The sequence below is a fragment of the Rhinatrema bivittatum genome, chromosome 5 (assembly GCF_901001135.1).
Source record: "Rhinatrema bivittatum chromosome 5, aRhiBiv1.1, whole genome shotgun sequence".
Classification (NCBI taxonomy): Eukaryota; Metazoa; Chordata; class Amphibia; order Gymnophiona; family Rhinatrematidae; genus Rhinatrema; species Rhinatrema bivittatum.
The window spans coordinates 348,281,267-348,302,517 of NC_042619.1; the positions used below are offsets into that span (position 1 = coordinate 348,281,267).

Sequence of the window (21,251 nt, forward strand, 5' to 3'; positions counted from 1 at the left end):
GAATTTACTCACTTTTGACGTTGCCTTGGGCCCCTCGGATTCCCCCGACCGCTGTGGGAAGTGCCCCTAATCACGCCTCCGTGCCTGCCAGGCGTGGAATGTGCCGCACCGGCACTCGAGGAAGAACAGAGCGCCGGCTACAGAGACCACGTGGTGCCAAGATGGCGGAGACACCCACCCCTGCTGAGCCTGTTTTGGCAGAAATTTCGGAGGGAGCCCTACAAAACATTTCGTACAGCGTTACGGAGGCCTTGGACGGTCGGCTGATTAAACTGCAATCTGCAATAGAAGACACAAAAACGGCTGTTGAAGGGCACTCAAAGCGGCTGGACGTTGCTGAACACACCCTCTCAGATCTGGGTGACAGAATGGCTGCCTCAGAACGCCACGTGGATGAGCTGCATGACCAGCAAAAAGACCTGATAGCTAAAATGGAGGAACAGGAGGATCGTGGAAGGAGGAATAATTTAAAAATCATCGGCCTGCCCGAATCAGTTACTGAAGCTGAACTCCGCTCCATAGTTGAGGACTGGCTCCCTAACCAGGTGGGCTTGGACTTGGCGGGAGAGCGCCTGCAATGCGAACGGGTGCACCGAGTAGGCCTGCTGCGGGAGGGACAAGGCCGGCCGAGGCCCGTTATGGCCCGCATATTAAATTGGCACCATAAAACCCAACTTCTCAGGGCGTACCAACAGCAGGAGAAATTGGAGCATTCTGGTAGCAGGCTGCTGCTATTTAATGATTTTTCTGCTGGCACAGCAGCGCAAAGGAAGCTGTTGGCTCCGGCCTGCTCGGCACTCCATTAGCGTGGCATTAGGTTTGCCCTGTTATACCCTGCAAAGTTGAGGGTGCATCATAATAACCAAATCACGTTTCTTCTCTCCAAAGCTGAAGCGGACAGATTTTTGGCATCGCTTCCGCCCGGCGCTGCTGAGTGAGCAGAAGCTCTTTAAACTGGGAGATGTTGATCCGACTCCATTATTGATCTTGAGGACTGTTTTGGCCCCTGGATGGATTATTTTGCCTCTATGTGTCTTGGACTGACCTCAGTGCCAGATCACTCTGATTATAAAACACACTGGTCTGCTGGTTAGCTGTTTGCTGCGTTCGATTTCTGCCCAGTGGTATACTGACTTTCTCACATCCCCCATAAGGACCGTGAAGTGATCTAACTTCTCATGGGGGACCGATGTTTGGGCATTGTTGATGTGTTGCAGGGAGCACTTGGTCTTGGTTGGGGGACGGGGGGAAGGGTGGGGCTGGGGGTGGGGGACCCCCGACACTTGTAGCAGCACGTCGGGACCCCGCTCCTGGGAGTTGAGGTGGGCTTTGGTATGTTTGGTATGCTTGTGGGGTTCAGTGAGTGTGAATGTCAGGGGGGGGGGGGGTGAGTGAGCAAGGGGATATAGAATGGTCTCTAATGAAGTGTATTCCTAATGTGGGTTTACTATGTTCTGTATGCTTCACCTTTTTTCAGTCCCTGCGGCCTAGGCTGGGAGGCCGTGGAGACTTTCAGCAGATTGTTTCTTGGAACCCTACGGGGCTTCCGGGCTTAAGCTTGTCTTTCTTTTCTTCTCATGACCCAGGTTAAACTAATATCTCTCAATGTAGACGGAATCCATTCCCCAATAAAACGTACTAAGTTAACTGCGCTGTTTAAACGATTGAAGGCGCAGGTGGCTTTCCTTCAAGAAACCCATCTGGGAGATGCGGAACATGCTAAACTGAGACGTGATTGGGTGGGCCAATGTTATTATTCCTCCTTTAGTAGGCGGAAGAGGGGAGTTGCCATCCTCATCCACAAACATTTGCCCTTTCAACTTACCCGGGCCTGTCAGGATGCAGAAGGGCGCTATATCCTGGTGGCAGGCACTCTATCAAAAGAAAGTGGTCTTTTGTAACATTTATGCCCCGAATGTGTACTCTCCAGGGTTTTTCAACGCTTTATTGCGTCTGTTGATGGATTTCCAGGACCATGATTTCATAGTAGGCGGTGACATTAATGTAGTGGCAAACAAAAGTATAGACATCAAACCCCCCAAACTGGTTTCTGCGGCTGATGGGACTAAAGGGGTTAATCTACTTTGCCAGGAGCTGCAGCTTATAGACGCGTGGCGGGTCCTCCATCCTCAGGACAGGGACTTTACCTTTTACTCACATCCACACAACACGTATTCACGGTTAGATTATCTGCTCCTTTGTGAATGCTGCTTTCCTCAATTGCTGGCAACCTCTATTGAACCTATTGCGCTGACGGATCATGCCCCGATTACTATGACTTTTTGCTGGGGGTCCACGGCCCATTTACCATTCTCTTGGCGTATGAGACCGGATCTTTACTGGGATCCTGAATTTAAAACATATTTGCAAGATAATTGGGCAGAGTATGTGGCTACTAATTGTACCCCTGAGGTAGGCCCGGGAACAATATGGGAAGCGGGAAAAGTGGTGATGAGGGGGGCCATCATAGCTTATGTGGCCCGGCAAAATAGGCTACGAAATGCGGAGATCCTCCGGCTCACGGCACGCCTGAAGGCAGCTCAGCTTTTACATGCAGACTCCATGACGCCTGAGGCTAAGGCCTCTCTTGAATTGGCTCGTATTGCTTTAAATAATCTTTTACACTTGCGAGCGTCCAAATCTCTTCGCTATTATCGTTATCAATTACATCGCTATGGCAACAAGACTGGAAGGTTTTTGTTGCATTTGATGTTAGCAAATTTACAGAATTTGTATCAAAATGGAAGAGGTTTGTACAAAGAATTATCGCATTGATAGTCATTTGCTGTTTCCACCTTTCTTTTGTTGTTGAAGTCACTCTGCAGTAGAGAAATGTGTAAGTTACTAGGGAATCATACTTGCGTGAGTAGATAAATCTGTTTGCCTTCAGGGAATGCAAAGTTGCTTACCTGTCAGAGGTATTGTTGAAAAGACAGCAGTTCACCGGTCACTCAACTCCCTTTTTGGAGTTATTTTTTCCCAATCCATATGAATTGAATTAAAGGAAGCCACAGGACCATACAGTATAGGAGCACTTTCAATTTTCAGTAAGAACATAAGAAATTGCCATGCTGGGTCAGACCAAGGGTCCATCAAGCCCAGCATCCTGTTTCCAACAGAAGCCAAACCAGGCCACAAGAACCTGGCAATTACCCAAACACCTAGAAGATTCCATGCTACTGATGCAATTAATTGTTGTGAATTCAACACTGAGCACAGTTACATGATCCTCTAATGTGACTGGTAAATTATATTCAAACAAACATCTTACAGGTGAGCAACTTTGCTGTCATCTTGCTGGGCAGTAAGTTTAGAAGAGTGCTCTCTAGCTGCTGGGAGCTACAGATTTGTGATGCAGCAAAAAGACAATTAGAGCTTTCAGAAAGCATAATATTTTTAATGATGGAGAAGTGAAGTCTATTTTATATTTGTCTTTGTGTGTATTACAGGAGAATTTGTGAAGTCATCAATGAAGCTGTGTGGAAGAACAATATTATCTATGTTTCTAGTGCAGGGAATAATGGCCCATGCCTTTCTACAGTAGGATGTCCAGGAGGAACTACCTCAAGTGTAATTGGTAGGTTAACTCCCAGAGAATATTTTCTGCATCTCTTATACTTATTTTATGTTTCAATGAATGAGTGTTGAACAAAGGGGGGTTCTGCAGGTCAAATTTAGGTGTCTTGTTAGAAGACCGAAATCCAGTTCTCTAGAAATATTCCTAGTTCCATGCACAGGCTCCCAGAATCTGCATTTCTCAATATGTGGAAGAGGCAGTGATGTAAAGAAGAGAGATGTAGATATATTGGGACATGGGAAAATACATTTTCCTAGCGTGTAGACAGATGGACTTAGGATCAGTGAGTTATGCTCCCCTGCTAGCAGATGGAGACGGAACAAGCTGATGTTACATTCTATATACTCCTGCAGTGACCCCAACCTGCCAGTATTCTCTTCAAAAGCAACTGTGGAAAGACTAGCAAAAGATTAAAAACTTGATTAAACTCAGGCAACCATAACTGTACTCAACCAACAAGAAAACACTGAACTCATGTAAGAATCTAGGTACCCCAATCTAAGGACTGGATGAACACTTACCAGCAATCCCTTGGGATCCAGAGCTCCACAGGAGGGCTGTTGACACATTCATGCGGCAGCCAAGGGCGGGAAGCTGAGTCTATCTGCTACACTAAGGCAAAAGAAAATATCAGGTAAGTAATTTCTCCATTTCCTAGTGTGTAGACAGATGGATTCAGGACTAGTGGGATGTACCAAAGCTACTCCCTGACAGGATGGGAGGCTGCCCGCGTTCCAGTCAACACCGCACGTGAAAAGGCTGTATCCTCTCGGGTCTGCACATCCAAACGATTAAAACCTGGAAAAAGTGTGCAAGGTCCATGTCGCAGCTCGGCAGATATAGACGGGAGACAACTATCAAACTTCCACCCATGTCACTACCTGAGCTCTAGTGGATTGAGCATAAAATGGCAGATTTTACAGTGGTAATATGCAACCTATCAGTAAAATCTGCTAAGGTAATTCAAATTTTTACAAAGGGCTTTATCATGATCCTGGAAATGAAATACCAGTGAGCCTAGCCTTGGATAAATTAAGTTTTGGAATTGCAGACTATAAATATGTAAAATAAATACATTGATTTTGGGCTTAGTGTTAGAAAAATTAAGAACAGAATTCTGAGAGCAAGCAGAATATATCAGCCACATAAGAGGGTGACAACATTGAATAGTGACAACATAGACGGTCTCTGAGTAAATTAAAAATGGGCCATCAACACGTATCCTTCCATACCTCTGATGGCCAAAACCTTTGGCTTTCAAGGGTGATAAGTCAGATGAACTTAACCAAATCACAGTGAACTTGGAAGATAATATAGACCAGATTGACAAGCTAAAGAGTGGCAAATCACCTGGACTGGATGATATGCACCCAAGGGTTCTGAAGGAACTCAAATATGAAATTTCAGATCTATTAGTTAAAATTTGTAACATATTAAAATCAATTGCACCTGTTGAATGGAGGGTGGCCAATGTAACCCCAATATTTAAAAAAGGCTCCAGGGGTGATCCAGGAAACTATAAACCAGTGAGCCTGACTTCAGTGCCGGGAAAAATAGTATAAACTATTCTAAAGAACAAAATCATAGAGCAAATAGACAGTTTAATGGAACACAGCCAGCATGGATTTACCCAAGAGAAGTCTTGCCTCACAAATCTGCTTCATTTTTTTGAAGGGGTTAATAAACATGGATAAAGGTGAACCGGTAGATGTAATGTATTTGGATTTTCAGAAGGCGTTTGACAATGTCCCTCATGAGAGGCTTCTGAAAAAACTAAAAAGTCATGGGATATGAGGCGATTTCCTTTCGTGGATTACAAACTGGTTAAAAGACAGGAAACAAAGTAGGATTAAATGGTCAATTTTCTCAGTGGAAAAAGGTTGAGTGATATGCCTCAGGGATCTGTAATTGCACTAGTGCTTTTCAATATATTTATAAATGATCTGGAAAGGGATATGATGGGTGAGTTAATCAGATTTGCAGATGATATAAAATTATTCAGAGTAGTTAAATCACATGTGGATTGTGATAAATTGCAGGAAGATCTTGTGAGACTGGAAGATTGGGCATGCAAATGGCAGATGAAATTTAATGTGGATAAGTGGAAGGTGATGCATATAGGGAAAAATAACCCATGCTGTAGTTACATGATGTTATGAGCTACCACCCAGGAAAAAGATCTAGATGGCATAGTGGATAATACATTGAAATCATAAGCTCAGTGTGCTGAGGCAGTCAAAAAAGCAAACAATGTTAGTGAATGTGAATAAAACGGAAAACAACATAATGCCTCAGTATCGTTCCATGATGAGACGCATCTTAAGTACTGTGTACAATTCTGGTCATCACATCTCAAAAAAGATATAGTTGCACTGGAGAAGGTATGGAAAGGGCGACTAAAATAACAGGGATGGAATGGTTCCCGTATGAGGAAAGGCTAAAGAGGTTAGGGCTGTTCAGCTTGGAGAAGAGACGGATGAGGGGGGATATGATAGAGGTCTGTAAAATCATGAGAGGTCTAGACAGGGTAAATGTGAATCAGTTATTTATTCTTTCAGGTAATAGAATGACTGGGAGGCTCTCCATGAAGTTAGCAAGTAGTACATTTAAAACAGATTGGAGAAAATTATTTTCTCCTAGGACAAGCAGGATGGTAGTCCTCACATGTGGATGACATCATCCAGTGGAGCCCAGCACAGAAAACATTTGTCAAAGTTTCTAGAAACTTTGGCCAGCAGACTAAGCTGCTACTATCCACGCGTCCTCGCCAGGTCCCCCTTAAGTCTCCTCTTTTCCATGGTGCAGTTGCCTCGCGGTCCATGGAACTTTTCACATTTTTTCTTCGATTCCTCGAGTTTTTAAGATCCTCGTTTGGTCCCCCTTTGCGGTTGGTTCCCACTTGGTACGGTAGGTCTTTTTTTGGACATTTTCTTCGAATTTGCGGTCGATTCCTGACTCTCCACCCTACAGTGTCTGTTGGCCATCGACTGCACGCCTGTAATTTTCTTGGCGTCGACCTGTTTTTGTTGGTGCCCCCAGTGCCTGTGGACCATGTCCATCACAGATCTGCATGAGGTTTGCATCTTCTGCCTGGGGGCCTCGCATGATGGCCCCCAGGCAGAGGATGACATCCAAAGGGCATCGAGCGCCTCAAGAAAATGGAGAAACTTTTCGGGACCCAGAAATCCTCCACACCTGCGTCAGTTTTTTCGACGCCCAAGGATCGCGGAAAGCCATCTCAGTCACTCCCTTTCGTGATTCTTCTCGCTAGCATCCCCAAGGATCGGGGAGAGGGAGATCGATCCTCAGTGGTTTCTCTCCTCCCGCAGACCTTGGGGTCATACACTTCCTCAGTGCCGGGGAAAGACTGGGCCGAACACCGAAAACGATCCCGGAAGCACCAGCACCAATCACTGTCCAGATACGGTTCCGGATCGGCAGTGGTGGCTACCAAGCCACCAACGAAGCGGCACTGTTCACTGGAGGTCCCATTCTCCGGTGCCCCCAGTAGACAGAGGCGTTCCCCACCTCGGGGACCTGAGGATGAGCTGGTGATGCCTCGTCCTCGACGCCCGGGCCCAAGTGAGGATGAGGGTCCCTTATTACCCTTGGGGTGATGACTCTACAGACTCGTCCTCCGAATACTCTGACAAACCCTTCTTGGAGCCTTCCTCTCCAGAGGCCATTCACCACCTGAGGACCTGTCGTTCGCTGGATTTGTCAGGCTATGGCTGAAGCCATCCCCTTTCAGCTCCTCACGGAGGAGGGGACACGTCACAAGATGCTGGAAGTCCTCCAGTTCATCGATGCTCCTAAGGAGATCGTGGCAGTTCCGATCCACGATATTTTTAAGGAACTCCTCCGCACGTGAGAACACCCCATCTCCGTCTCTCCAGTTAACAGGCCGATGTGCAACAGGCCCTGGGGTTTGAGGGGAGACAGCTCCTCTACCAATCAATGGTTGTGGAGTCTGCCTTAAAAAAGGCCCGGCGTTCCCGTATCCATGCCTCTGCTCCTTGGGGACGCGAGCGTAGGGAACTAGACGCCACAGGGAGAAAAAATTTTCCAAGGCGCCATTCTGGTTGCCTGCATCGCGGCCTACCAAACTTTACATGACTCAGTACAACTGCAATCTCTGGAAGCAAATCCAGGATTTTGCAAAGGGCCTTCCCCAGCAACAGCAGGAAGTGCTTGCCGCCATTACCTCACTAGGTCTGGAAGCAGGAAAATATAAGGTGCATACCACCTATGATGTTTTTGAAATTGCAGCCCACTTAGCCGCCATGGGCTTTGGCACCAGACGGATGACTTGGCTACGAGCCTCGGACCTCCAGCTGGAGGAGGTCCAGAATAGGCTTGCCGATCTCTCTTGTACAGGCGAGAATCTGTTCAGGGATAAGGTCCAGGATGTGATGGCACAGCTGAAGGATCATCACGATACCCTCCAGCAGCTATCCGCTAGTCCCTCAGAAGGGCCCTCCTCGGCCAGGAAATCATCCAGGCAAGGTTCTTGTAAACCCTTCTGCTGCCGGAGGAAGTATTGCCCTCCAGCCGCTCGAATTTGCACGCCCCGAACCGGTTCCAGGGGTTGCCCCCACCTGCAGCGGGCCCCCAGACCCCAACCGGCGCCCCAGCAAGTCCCAGCCACGGGCTTTTAACTGGCAGCTAGGGAGCATAAGCCAGCTGGAAGTTTCCCTGGCGCCCAATCCCCCAGTCAGCGGCAGGCTCCTCAGCTTCGCCCGGTGCTGGGAAGAGATCACGTTGGACTGTTGGGTCCTCTCCATCATTCACCAAGAGTACCGTCTGCACTTCAGCCAGCTATTCTTCAAACAGAACTCTCCGATCTCCTTGCAACGGGCACAGTGGAACTGGTCCCTCGCAAGCAATAAGGCCAAGGGTTCTACTCGAGGTATTTCCTCATCCCAAAAAGGAATTGTGGCTTGCACCCCCATTCTTGACCTCAGGGCACTGAACAAGTTTCTCGTAAGAGAAAAATTCAAGATGGTCTGTCTGGGCACGCTGAATCTCTGAAAAAGGGACTGGCTTTGCTCCCTGGACCTGAAGGGGGCATACTCACACATTGAGATTGTCCCCAACCAGAGGAAGTACCTCCGCTTTGTGGTGGGGAAGGCACATTTTCAATACAAAGTGCTGCCCTTTGGGCTGGCATCAGCCCCCTGTGTCTTCACCAAATGCTTGGCGGTGGCGGTTGTCTATCTCAGGCTTCGCTCGGTCCATGTGTTCCCATACCCGGATGACTGTCTGGTCAGGAGCGACTCCCACTCCGGAGCCTTGCAAGCTCTGGCCCTGACTGTTCATACCCTGCAGACTTTGGGGTTCTTTATCAACTTCCCCAAGTCGCACCTCTGTCCATCCTTGCAGCTAGACTTCATAGGCACCAGGTTGGACATGGCACAAGTGAAAGGTTTCCTGCCCAAGGACCGGGCGATTGTTCTCTCCTCACTGGCCATCCTCATCCGCAACAGCAGGAGGGTGCCAGCCCGTCTACTGCTTCGCCTGCTGGGCCATATGGCGGCCTCCATCCATATAACTCCCTTAGCTTGCCTCCACATGAGGAGCCTTCAGTGGGCTCTGTGCTCCCAGTGGCAACAGGCATCCCAGAATCTAGGGTCCGATTATGGTCACAGACCCTCTCAAGCTATCTTTGGCCTGGTGGGAAGCCCTCCCCAATCTAGAACGTGGGCTTCCCTTCCAGCCTGCGCCGCCCCAGGTGACCCTTACCACCGATGCTTCCCCTCAGGGATGGGAAGCCCACACGAATGGTCTACACACTCTCAAGGCCTTTGGACCCTGCCGAAGCACGTTGCCAGATAAACTTTCTAGAGCTTCAAGCGATACGTTCTGGGATCAGTTGTCGGCCAAGGAAGTTCTGATCAGGACGGACAACCAGGTCGCCATGTGGTACATCAACAAGCAGGGTGGCATGGGCTCGTTCCTCCTCTGCCAAGAGGTAGTACAAGTCTGGAACTGGGCCCTCTCCCAGGGGATGTATATGCGGGTGACCTACCTGTCAAGTCACCTCAACGTGCTGGCAGACCGCTTCAACCGGTCCTTCCAGCCACAGGAGTGGTCCCTCAACCCTGTAGTAGCGGCCGGCCTATTCTGCTGCTGGGGTACGCAAGATGTAGACCTGTTTGCCTCCCCTCTCAGTCACAAAATGAGCAAATTCTGCTCCCTGGTAGCGGGGAACGGCCATTGGCCTGTGATGCCTTCTCCCTTCATTGGGGACAGGGCCTCCTGTATGCATACCCACCTCTCCTGCTCCTCTCGAAGATGCTGTCGAAGCTTCAGGAGAACGGGGAGGACCATAATTCTCATGGCACCCTCCTGACCTTGGCAGTTTTGGTTCCCACTTCTCCAGGACCTGTCGCGGTCGCCCATCCCACTAGGGACAGCGCCTGACCTCATACCACAGAACCAGGACACTCTGCGCCACCCGAACCTCCGGGCACTGGCCCTCATAGCTTGGATGTTGAGCTCATGATCCTCCAGCCCTTACAGCTCTCAGAAGATGTTTCCCGGGTCCTGATTGAATGCTGGAAACTTTCAACCAGGAAGTCCTACAGCCCAAAAATGGAAACACTTTTCGATCTGATGCGGAGGGCATAGGTTAGACCCTTTCTCGTGCCCTCTCCCCTGGCTGCTGGACTACCTGTTGCATTTGTCTGAGTCTGGGCTGCAGACCAGTTCTGTCAGAGTGCACCTCAGTGCTGTCAGTACATACCACCGAGGTGTCGCTGGTACGTCCGTTTAGGTCCAGCCCCTCATTGACCGTTTCATGCGGGGTCTCCTCCAACTGAAGCCCCCTCTTCGGCTTCCGACAGCATCGTGGGACCTCAACGTTGTCTTGGTGAGACTGATGCGGCCTTCCTTGGAGTCTCTGCAATCCTGTGACCTGAAGTTCCTCACTTGGAAAGTCATATTCCTGGTGGCGATCACTTCCGCTCGCAGTCAGTGAGCTTCAGGCCCTGGTTACATACGCACCATACACAAAGTTCTTCCACGACCGTGTGGTCCTGCGTACACATCCTAAGTTCTTGCCCAAGGTGGTGACTGATTTCCACATCAACCAGTCAATTGTTCTACCACCTTCTTTCAAGGTCACATTCCCACCCTGGACTGTAATCGGGTGCCAGCCTTCTATTTAGATCGCATGAGGAACCACAGACAGTCCACCCAGCTCTTCATGTCATTTGACCCCAATAGGCTGGGTGCTGCGGGTGGGTAAGCAAACCCTTTCAAACTGGCTGGCGGACTGCATCGCCTTCTGCTATGCACAAGCAGGCCTTCAGCTGGCCAGCAAAGTGAAGGCTCACTCTGTGCAGGCCATGATAGCGTCAGTGGCCCATTTGTGTGCAGTCCCCGTCGCAGAAATTTGCCGGGCTGCAACCATTTGCAGCTCACTACTGCCTTGACAGGGATAGCTGTCAGGACGGTGCTTTTGGTCAGTCTGTCGTGCGCAACCTATTGTAGAACTGAACCCAACTGTCTCTCCTTGTGGGACCAGACTGCCCCCTGTTTTTCCCCACAGCGCCACAGTTGTGTTGTGCCCGTTGGCACTTTGGCCGCTGTTGGTCTCTCTGGTCAAATGGGGCAGTCTGGAGCTCTGTACTCACCCACATGTGAGGACTACCATCCTGCTTGTCCCTGGAGAAAGCGCAGTTGCTTACCTGTAACAGGTGTTTTCCTAGGACAGCAGGATAGTCCTCAGGAATCCCGCCCGCCTCCCCGTGTTGTTGGGTTCACCTTCGGTTTGTTTATTTTTCGCTCATCTGCTTTGCTATGTTATGAGACTGAAGGGGGGAACCTTGTGTGGATGCATGGATAGTAGCAGGCTGAGTATGCTGTCCTAGGAGAACACCTGTTACAGGTAAGCAACTGCACTTTTCACTCAATGTACAATTAAGCTCTGGAATTTGTTGCAGAGGATATGGTTGGGGTAGTTAGTGTAGCTGGGGTTAAAAAAAAAAAAGGTTTGGATAAGTTCCTTGAGGAGAAATCCATTAACTGCTATTAATCAAGTTGCGTTATGAATATCCACTGCTATTACTGGTATTAGTATCATGTTTGGTTAATTGCCAGGTTCTTATGGCCTGGATTGGCCACTGTTGGAAACAGGATGCTGGGCTTGATGGACCCTTGGTCTGACCCAGTATGGCAGGTTCTTATGTTAATAGAGCAGCTTGGGGAAGTGTAGCTCCCTTTTGAAAAATTGATCTGGTTTCCATTCCTGTAGACTGTGACTTTGTAATCAGTGAGAAGAAGGTCACATTACTCCACTCTCTTGCCTTCAGATGCTGTATGTTGAGCGTGGGGGTATGTAATAAAATCGTTAGTTCTCTTAGTTCTAGGAAGCAATCCATCAGAAGAGGTTATGGTTTTGCAGTCTTCTGTGAGGGTTCTTTGGGCTCACTCAGAAACTGAATACCTTCTGGCCTTTCCAGAAAGCTCTGCAGGCTTATTTGGCACTGATATAAGTAAATAACTTCTTTCCCTACCTAGCTTCTGCTTTTCTGGAGACCATGCTTATTTCCTACAGCCTTTATTCTGACTGCAGCTCACTGGCCATATGAGGCATCTTCATGCTGTTTTTGTCACTTGCTGAAATTCTTGTTTTTGTCATTTTTTAGGTGTTGGTGCTTATGTTTCCCCTGACATGATGGTTGCTGAGTACTCTCTGCGTGAGAAACTACCTGCCAATCAGTATACTTGGTCATCTCGGGGACCTAGGTATATTAAAATGATGTATATTTATATACAGTACTGACTGTCAAAAGAAATGTAACTGTTTCTTGTGGGGGTCTTGTGTATATGAATAAATTGTAAATACATTTTTTAGGGGTAATTTCCCTCTAGTTTCCTCGTATTTTATTCTCAAGACAATGTGGGAGGAGAGATTTGTAAATATGAAAATGTTACAGGTGATATATTTTTATATCAAATTTTTGTTGAGACAATATCAATTATACATATTCAAAGTGCGAGTATATAAATGGAAGGTGTTAATTCTCTGGATGATGCAGAAAGAAATGCCAGGGGGAATTGGAGTAATTTCAGGCATTTTAAGACTAGATTTTAATAGCTGTATCCCTTTTTCAGGTTAACATATTGGCCTGTTGGAAGGCATGTCTGAAAAACTAATCAAAACTGTTTCATGTTTGGTTAAAAGTATCACTGGAAACAACAAGGTGGAATCCAATGCAAGTACAAAAGTTCACACACTTCAGAAATAAAGGCTCAAACTGTTGTGTTTTGTGAAATCTGAAGATTTCTAGGATTTTCATTAGTGGCTTTAAGTCTTTAATTTTATTTTTTCTTTTTTTTTTTTTAAGTACTGATGGAGCTCTTGGAGTCAGTATCAGTGCACCTGGAGGAGCTATTGCTTCTGTGCCTAATTGGACATTACGGGGAACCCAGCTCATGAATGGCACATCCATGTCTTCACCTAATGCTTGTGGAGGCATTGCTCTAGTTCTGTCAGGTAACCTCTGAATGTGCAAAATAGTAATACTGTTTCTAGTTTTGGACATTTAAAACGTATTAGAAACTGAACATGTAGCTCAGCAAGTAAGACTTAGTCTCCAGGTGCGTTATTTGATATTTAATGCACAAGAAATTGAAAATAACGGACATTATAGAAGCTACAAGAGCAGGACCATGTGTGCTGCTAGACAATTGAAAGAATTTTCTCAGATGTTAATTTGTAAAATAGAAAGGAAGGAAGGTGATATCCATTTTGTAATCTATTTTGTAATAGCAGTTGCATTCCAGGCAGGGAGCATGGCAACCATTTGAGATACCTGACCATTAACAACAGTTATGTTGTGATGTTTTCTTCTGCTGTGTCTGCTGTTAATTAATTGGCCTGCATAATTTTCTCTTGTAAGCTAGAATAGTTTATAATTTCTCAAAAATATTTGCTCAGAGTTGTATTTAGTGAAAAGTATGATTTTCTGATCACAAGCAGGTGCAGTAAACCACATGGATGGATCACATAACTTCTTGTACCAGCATGGATAACAAATTCCAGAGCCATCGCTTGTCTAGTGCATGCCAGATGTATGCAGCATTGTACAAAGATGGTTTAATATGTCTGTGCTATTTGCCAGTCCTGGTTATTTAAAAGCGTAGTTATTTTTTCATCATTTATTATGCTTCATAGTTTTTAGATCTAATTAGGTTTTAATGTTTTAAATGATATTTTATTTATATTTGTTTTTATTATGTATGTACAGTTGTAGCCCACCAAGTACATGGGATTGTGTGGGCTATACATCTTTTAAAATAAATAAATAAAACAATGTAAAATAAAGAGGTAGCAATGTTAGTGTGTACTATAATTGCCTGTTGATACAAAAATGTAAGTTTTGAAGCAATCTAATCTTCACAGCTTTATCCCAGGTCATGTTTTGGTCAGAGAACCAGCAGGTGACATTAACTGAGCCCAAGACAGATCTCTTCTCTAGAAGTTCACAGAGCTCCCGCTGAGTGTATCTGGGATGGTCCCTTTCAGTCAGTTTTTATCCATGACTCTTCTCTGCCTTGAATATTTTCTATTTTTCAGCCTTTTTTTTTTTTGGTCATGTGGGCCACCTCAGTCATGCACCTTCAGACTGCTTCCTCCCTTTTATAGCCCTAGTTAGTTATTAGATATTTTGAAGTTTTCTTTGCATTATTACACATTGCAAGCTGATCAGATTGTAGTCTTCTTTGTTCTTTATGGTATCAAGTAATGTTTAGCTGAATTGCATCATATTTTGCACTATCAGGTTTTTTTTTCAGCGGCTTCAAGAAACATGGACTCCTTTGTTGCATGATGTCTATAACAGAGCTTCAAGCTGACTCTATACATTGCTTCTGTGTTGCTCACAGCATCTTGTTTAGTCGCACATTTCAGATGATGTCCTCCAGGAGTTTGAGACTCTTGAGAGTGTGCCATGTTTGTTTATTTTGCCTGGCCATTAATTTTAATTCTCCCAACTCCTGTGTCAGCATAGGTGGCATCAGTATTGTTGGACCCAAGAGCTGCATTGTCTGCTGCAGTGTTCTGCACTGGTAGGCACCACAGAAGTAGGGGCTCTTCCCATTCCTCCTTCCCAATGCTTGCAAAGGGTTCTGCAGCATTGATATATAGGCATCAGAGATTAATGATTTCTCAGAGGACAAGCAGGATGGTAGTCCTCATACATGAGTGACATCAGATGGATCCCCGACACATAAAACTTATGTTAAGGTTTCTAGAAATTTGACTTGGCACACTGAGTATGCCCAGCATGCCCTATACTGTGCGTCTACACGGGTTCCCTCTCCAGTCTCTCTTTTTTTTTTTTTTTTTTTTTTTAGCCTTTTAGTCTTTTAGTCTTTTCTCCTTTCTCGTGTTTTTCATGGGCTTTTTCTTTTCGGTGTTCGCCAGGGTCCCTCTCAGTGCTTTCCAGTACCTAGTCAGGGTTTTCGACGTTTCTGATAAGTTTTCTTTCACGGTTGATTACCTGCAGTGGCAGTGCTTCAGTGTCCATTGGCTGTTGAGGCCTATCACCATTGAGATTGATTTTTCTTCCCTTTTATGTGTCCCGTCATGGCTGTGTCCAGGTTTAAGAGATGTTCTTGGTGCCCAAGGACCATGTCCATCACGGATCCCCATGATGAATGTGTCCTCTGCCTGGGGGCATCGCATAACATCTGGGCCCCAAATGCACCTTGATGACCCCCAAAGGACATTATCTTCATCTTGACAAGATAGAGGTTCTCTTCGGGTCAAAGAATACTAAGCCATCAGCATCAGTGGCATTGGCACCTAAGGATCATGGTGCTGCACCAATGGACACTGAGCCATCAACATTGGCAGGACTGGTGGTACTATCGACAAATAGGGGTGCTGGAGATCGGCCATAGTTGAGCTCCCCAGGACAAGGATGTCTGGTTCCTCATCTTTGGTCTCTGCATCGGAGAAAGACTGTGCTGAGCATCGAGGGAAGCTGAAGAAGCATTGGCATTGGTGTCCGTCTATGCATGGTGCTGGGCAAGGGGATGTGCCAGCTCATGCTGTGATGCCCCTGAAGTGATCCCGCAGCAAGGAGAGCCAATCCGCCATCAGTTCTGGAGATCCACAACTGTCTCCACCAGTCCTGGTGCCAGTCATCGATCCTCCTCTAGGTTCCAAAGAGGATCTGGGCACCCCTCCTTCCTCCCAGTCAGTGTTGACATTGGCAATGTTTGAGGAGGAGCTCGAGCAGCGAGTCAAACTGGTGGTTGAGTGCGCATTATGAGACATCGGTCCAGTGGCACCAACAGCACTGGAGCCGGTACCATCTGTTCTGGAACCACGGTTGGAGAAGTTCAGTGCGCTGATTGGCACGTTACCGTCCCAACTGGCATCAGTTCCTGGGCTGGCATCGGGGCACCGCAGCCTTCCCCTGCCAATCTGGTGGTTGTGGCCAGTTCTAAAGAGGAGGAAGCTCCACTGAGGCTGGCTGAGACACTGATGCCTGCAGTTTCCTGTCCAGCTCCACCAGTTCCTGCACCTCTGGACAAAGGCCGAGTGCCTAGGGCCCCGTCCCCTATTGATTTCAATGAGGATGATGGTCCCTATGACCCCTGGGGGGTTGACACCATGGAGTCATCCTCCAATGCTTCTGAGGGTCTCCCCTCAGACCCTTCTCCTCTAAAAGAGCGATGGCAGTGTGTCACTGAGGACTTGACCTTCGCAGGTTGTGTATGGGCGATGGCAGAAGCCCTCTTGTTTCAGTTGCTGACAGAGGAGGATGCCAGGCACAAAATGCTTGAAATCCTCCAGTTCGTGTAAACTCCTAAGGAGATCGTGGCAAACCCAGTGCACGAACTCCTTAAGGAGTTACTGCTGAGGATTTGGGAAAACCCCCTCACAGTGTCTCCCGTAAACAAGAAGGCAGACAGGGTTTACCTAATTAAAAAAGGCTCCCAGATTTGATAATTGACAGCTTCCCCACCAATTGGTGATAGTCAAATCCTCTCTCAAGAGGACTAAGCAGTCTTGGACCTGTTCCTCTGTGCCCCTGGGGAAGGATTATAGAACAATGGATGCTCTTGGGAGAGAGGTTTTTCAGGGGGCTATGTTCATTGCATATAGCTTCCTATCAGCTCCATATGAGCTAGTATTCATGGGATATCTGGAAGCAGGTGCAGGAGGCAGCAGCAGGACACCTTCATGTTGCTGGAACATAAGGGCCTGGAGTGCAGAAAACACAAGATCTTGCGACCTACGATATTTTGAAAACAGCATCAAGGGTCTCTGCAGCAGGAATTTTTGCCTGCAGAATGGCTTGGCTGCGGGCCTTGGGTCTCTGACTGTAAGTACAGGAAAGACTCATGGACGTGCCGTGTACTGGAGAAAATCTCTTCTGAGATAGGGTGAGGGATGCAATGCTCAGCTTTGGGATCACCATGAAACCCTCTAGCAACTTTCCACCAGCTCTCTGGACCCATCCGCCTCTGCTAGGAGGTCTGTGAGATTGGGGCAGAAGAGAAGTACTGTCCTCTGTTTCCTTATTCCCGTTATCAGTATCAGAGCTCTGGCACATGGCTGTTCCAGGCAGCAGATAGCCCCCAAGTCCCAGCCAGCGCCTCATTCAACTCCAGGAACAGAAATTTGACTGGGTCGTAGGGAGCATAGTCCAGTCGCCCTTATGCAGGAAGATGGATCCGGCGGTTTGGGGAAGGCCACAGTTCTTTGTGAACCAGTTGCCCAGTATAACTTCAGTCCAGTTGGCTCTTTGCATTGTCTGACAAGGGTAATGATTGAACCTATTGTGGACCCTACCAAATTGCTCTCTGAGCCTGCTTTGGGGGCCAGTAGTGCATCAGGAGTTACTACTAATTGAATCATCTCTCTGAAAGGCCAGAGTGGTCGAGTCTGCTCTACCAGGGTGCAAATTTTACTACAGGTACTTCCTGATTCCAAAGAAAGCAGAGGACTCCATCCCATCCTGGACCAAAGGGCCTTGAACAGATTTGTCAAAAAAGAAAAGTTTAAGATGGTTTCCTTGGGCATCTTGTCCTCCTTTTACTAAAAGGGGACGGGCTATGCTCCCTTGATTTGAAGGATGTGTACATTCATATCCAGATTTTCCCTGATCACTGGAAGTATCTTAGATTCGTGGTGGGAAAACAGCACTTCCAGTATCGGGTGTTGCTATTTGGGCTTGCATATGCCTCATGGGTCTTCACAAAATGCCTGGCCGTGGTGACAGCGTACCTCTACAGGCTAGGGGGTACATGTTTGCCCTTCTCTGGATGATTGGCTGGTCAAGAGTACATTTCAGGTAGGAGCTGCCAGGTCCAGCTCTTGTTGGAGTCACTAGGGTTCATCAGCTACCCAAAGTCCCATCTCAGCCAGTCACATCAATTGGACTTCATAGGTGCTCTGCTAAACACGGCTCAGGCCAAGGCCTTCCTGCCTCATCAAAGGGCCTTCACTTTGACATCCATCGTGGCAAAGAGTCGACAGAGATTCAGCAAAGCCAGCAGGCGACAGCCTGGCATATGTTGAAGTTGTTGGGCCATATGGTCGCACCCGTCCATGTCACTCCCTTGGCATGATTATACATGCGCAGGGCCTAATGGACCTTGATGTCGCAGTGGCACCAGGCCACGCAGAACCTCCAGGATCACAGCTGAATCACCTCTCCCTTTGGGATTCTTTGTCCTGGTGGCGGGTACTTTCAAATCAGGAATGGGGGATCCCATTCTGAAGTCCTCCTATCCAAATTGTCCTAACCACGGATGCTTCCACCCTGGGATGGGGAGCTCTTGTACATAGGGTCAGCACCCAGGGTCTTTGTTCTGCCCAGGAAAGCTTTGCCAAATCAGTTTCCTGGAGCTCTGGGTGATCAGATACGTGCTATGGGCTTTCAGAGATCGGCTGTCCAACAAAGATGTCCTGATCCAAACAATCAGGTAGCAATGTGGTATGTCAACAAGCAGGGAGGTATGGGCTCATAACGTCTGTGTCAGGAAGTGGTTCAGATCTGGTCATGGGCCCTGTTTCACTGTATGGTGCTCAGAGCCTTGTACCTGGCCGGGATGGAGAACATGTTAGCAGACAGACTGAGTCATACTTCAGACCCCATGAATAGTCTCTGGACCCCAGGGGGTTGCAAATCAGATATTCCGCCTCTGGGGGAGCCCGGACGTGGATCTCTTTAAGTCTTCTTGCAACAGAAAGGTGCCTCTGTTCTCCTCCCTGTACAGAACAGATGGCAAACTGGCCTTGAATGTCCTGCCCGTCATTGAGGCAGAGATCTTCTGTACGCGCGTCCTGATTCCCTTAGTGGCGAAAACTCTCTCAAAGCTTTGTGAGGACAAGGGGACTATGATACTCATAGCCACATGTTGGCCGAGAAAGGTCTGGTTTCCACTCATAGAGGCGTTGTCCATTCAGAGACCATTCAGTGTGGGGACTTTCCCCACGTCTCATCACGCAAGGCCGAGGCAGGTTGCGACATCCCAATTTCTAGGTCCTGTCATTCACAACCTGGATGTTGAGAGGTTAATTCTGCAACCATTTGATCTCTCAGAGGATGTGTCTCGGGTCCTGTAGCTTCTAGAAAGCCTTCCACTAGAAAGGCATATAGGCTGAAGTGGAGGAGATTTTCTGTGTGGTGTGAGCAGAAGACCCTAAATCTGTTCTCCTGCCCCACACAACTGCTTGATTACCTTCTACACCTGTTGGAGGCTGGCTTGAAAACCAAGTCTGTTGGAGTTCATCTAAGTGCAATTGGTAAATACCACCATGGTGTAGATGGTACACCCATCTCTGTACAGCCTACAGTTGTACATTTTATGTGGGGCCTGCTTCAATTGAAGCCTCTCCTAAGGCCTCCCGCTGTGTCTTGGGAACTCAACATGATAGCTTAGCTGATGAAAGCTCCTGTTGAGCTGCGGTGTATCTATGACCTGAAGTACCTGTCCTGGAAGGTCATATTTTTGGTGGCGGTCACTTCAGTGCACAGGGTCAGCGAGCTCCAGGCCTTAATGACTTATCCATCTTACACTAAGTTTTATCATGAAAGGGTGGTCTTGCGTCCGTACCCTAAGTTCCTGCCTAAGGTGGTGATGGACGTTCATCTTAATCAGTCCATTGTCCTGCCAACATTCTTTCCCAGGCTCCATTTACACCAAAGCGAACGAGCCCTGCAAAGTTTGGTCTGCAAGTGAGCCTTAGCTTTCTGTCTGGAGCAGACAGAAGCCCATAGACAGTCCACCCAACTTCTTGTTTCTTTTGACAGGAATAGATCGGGCATTGCCATTGCCAGACATTATCAAATTGGCTAACAGATTGCATCTCCTACTGTTATGCCCAGGCAGGACTGTATTTTGGAGGTCATGTCAAGGCTCATTCTGTCTCAGCCATGGCAGTGTCGGTGGTCCACTTGCCAGCAGTTCCCGTGGAAGAAATCTGCAAGGCTGCAATGTGGAGTTTTTCCACACATTCACATCTCTCTGCTGCTTAGATAGGGATATCCGAAGTGACAGTAGGTTTGGCCAGTCTGTCCTTTTGAATCTCTTTGAGGTGTAAAACCCAACTCTCCCCTCCTAGGGTCCATTGTTTGGGTTCAGGCTGTCTCCCTCTCTGTTACCATCAGCACCAGTATTGTTGTGCCCTTGGCACTTGGTTTGGGTGTCTGTTGGTCCCCTTTTATGTTGTGGGGTAGCCTGTAGCTAGGGATTCATCTATGTGTGAGGACTACCATCCTGCTTGTCCTCTGAGAAAGCAGAGTTGCTTACCTGTAACACGTGTTCTCTGAGGACAGCAGGATGTTAGTCCTCACAAAACCCGCCTGCCACTCTGTGGAGTTAGGTTTCTCCTCTTTTTTTGTCCTGCTAAGCCTGTTTGCAGCATAGAATTCAACTCCCTCCCACCTACTGCCCATTCCAGTTTGTTTTATTGGTTGTCTTCTGTGTCAGAATATGTTGTGTTTTTCTTCTATTTAAAAATGAGCAAAATGAAATGTAGGACTGTTTTTAATTTTGTTTTGTTATTTCTTCTTGTTTAGTATTTTCCCTTTTATTTTAAGATATTCGTTCTTTGCGGAGTCCTTTCCATGTAGCTAGTTGAGCCTGTTGTCATTGGAGTAAGTAATGATAGCAGTGTGACAAGCCACATAATCCAGCCAGCTCCTTGTTGGAAGTTTTCTTCAGTTATGGCTCTAGGTTTTCAATAAACAGAAGAGCAGCAAGTCTAATGGCATGATTGAAACTTCCATACAGGTTTGAAAGCTTTCATAGAAAGTTCTGAAAAATGTCCTCCATACTGGTATGAGATGAATTTATGTGGTCTATCATTGTGGCTCATTGTACTCCTGTCATCCAAGAACATCTAGTACGTGTAAATAAGTTTTGTTTTTTTTAAACATATACCTGAAGAGTGTCTCTTTATTTTAGGACTGAAAGCTAATGATGTTCGTTACACAGTGCATTCAGTCAGAAGAGCTTTAGAAAATACAGCAATGAAGGTTGAAAACATAGAAGTGTTTGCACAAGGGCATGGAATTATTCAGGTACTTGATGCACAATCATTAAGGAGCATTTATCTCTTGTACAAAGTTTGTGGTATTGAAGCTGAATCATATATATATTTTTGACTACTTAAATTCTGTATGACTTTGAAATTCCATTT

General features: G+C 47.1%; 1 protein-coding gene across 5 annotated transcripts in view; it reads left to right on the forward strand.

The window, feature by feature from the left end:
* TPP2 (tripeptidyl peptidase 2) overlaps nt 1-21,251 on the forward strand; it is a 315,654-nt gene that overhangs the window by 86,202 nt on the left and 208,201 nt on the right. For all 5 annotated transcript variants that reach the window (XR_003857142.1, XR_003857143.1, XM_029604520.1 and 2 more), the window contains exons 9-12: nt 3,450-3,577; nt 12,229-12,328; nt 12,931-13,079; nt 21,017-21,132. Coding sequence is in view for 3 of the 5 variants with exons in the window: in XM_029604520.1 (XP_029460380.1) it covers nt 3,450-3,577; nt 12,229-12,328; nt 12,931-13,079; nt 21,017-21,132 (493 nt within the window). In the remaining 2 variants the exon portion in view is untranslated. The remainder of the gene's footprint in view (nt 1-3,449; nt 3,578-12,228; nt 12,329-12,930; nt 13,080-21,016; nt 21,133-21,251) is intronic.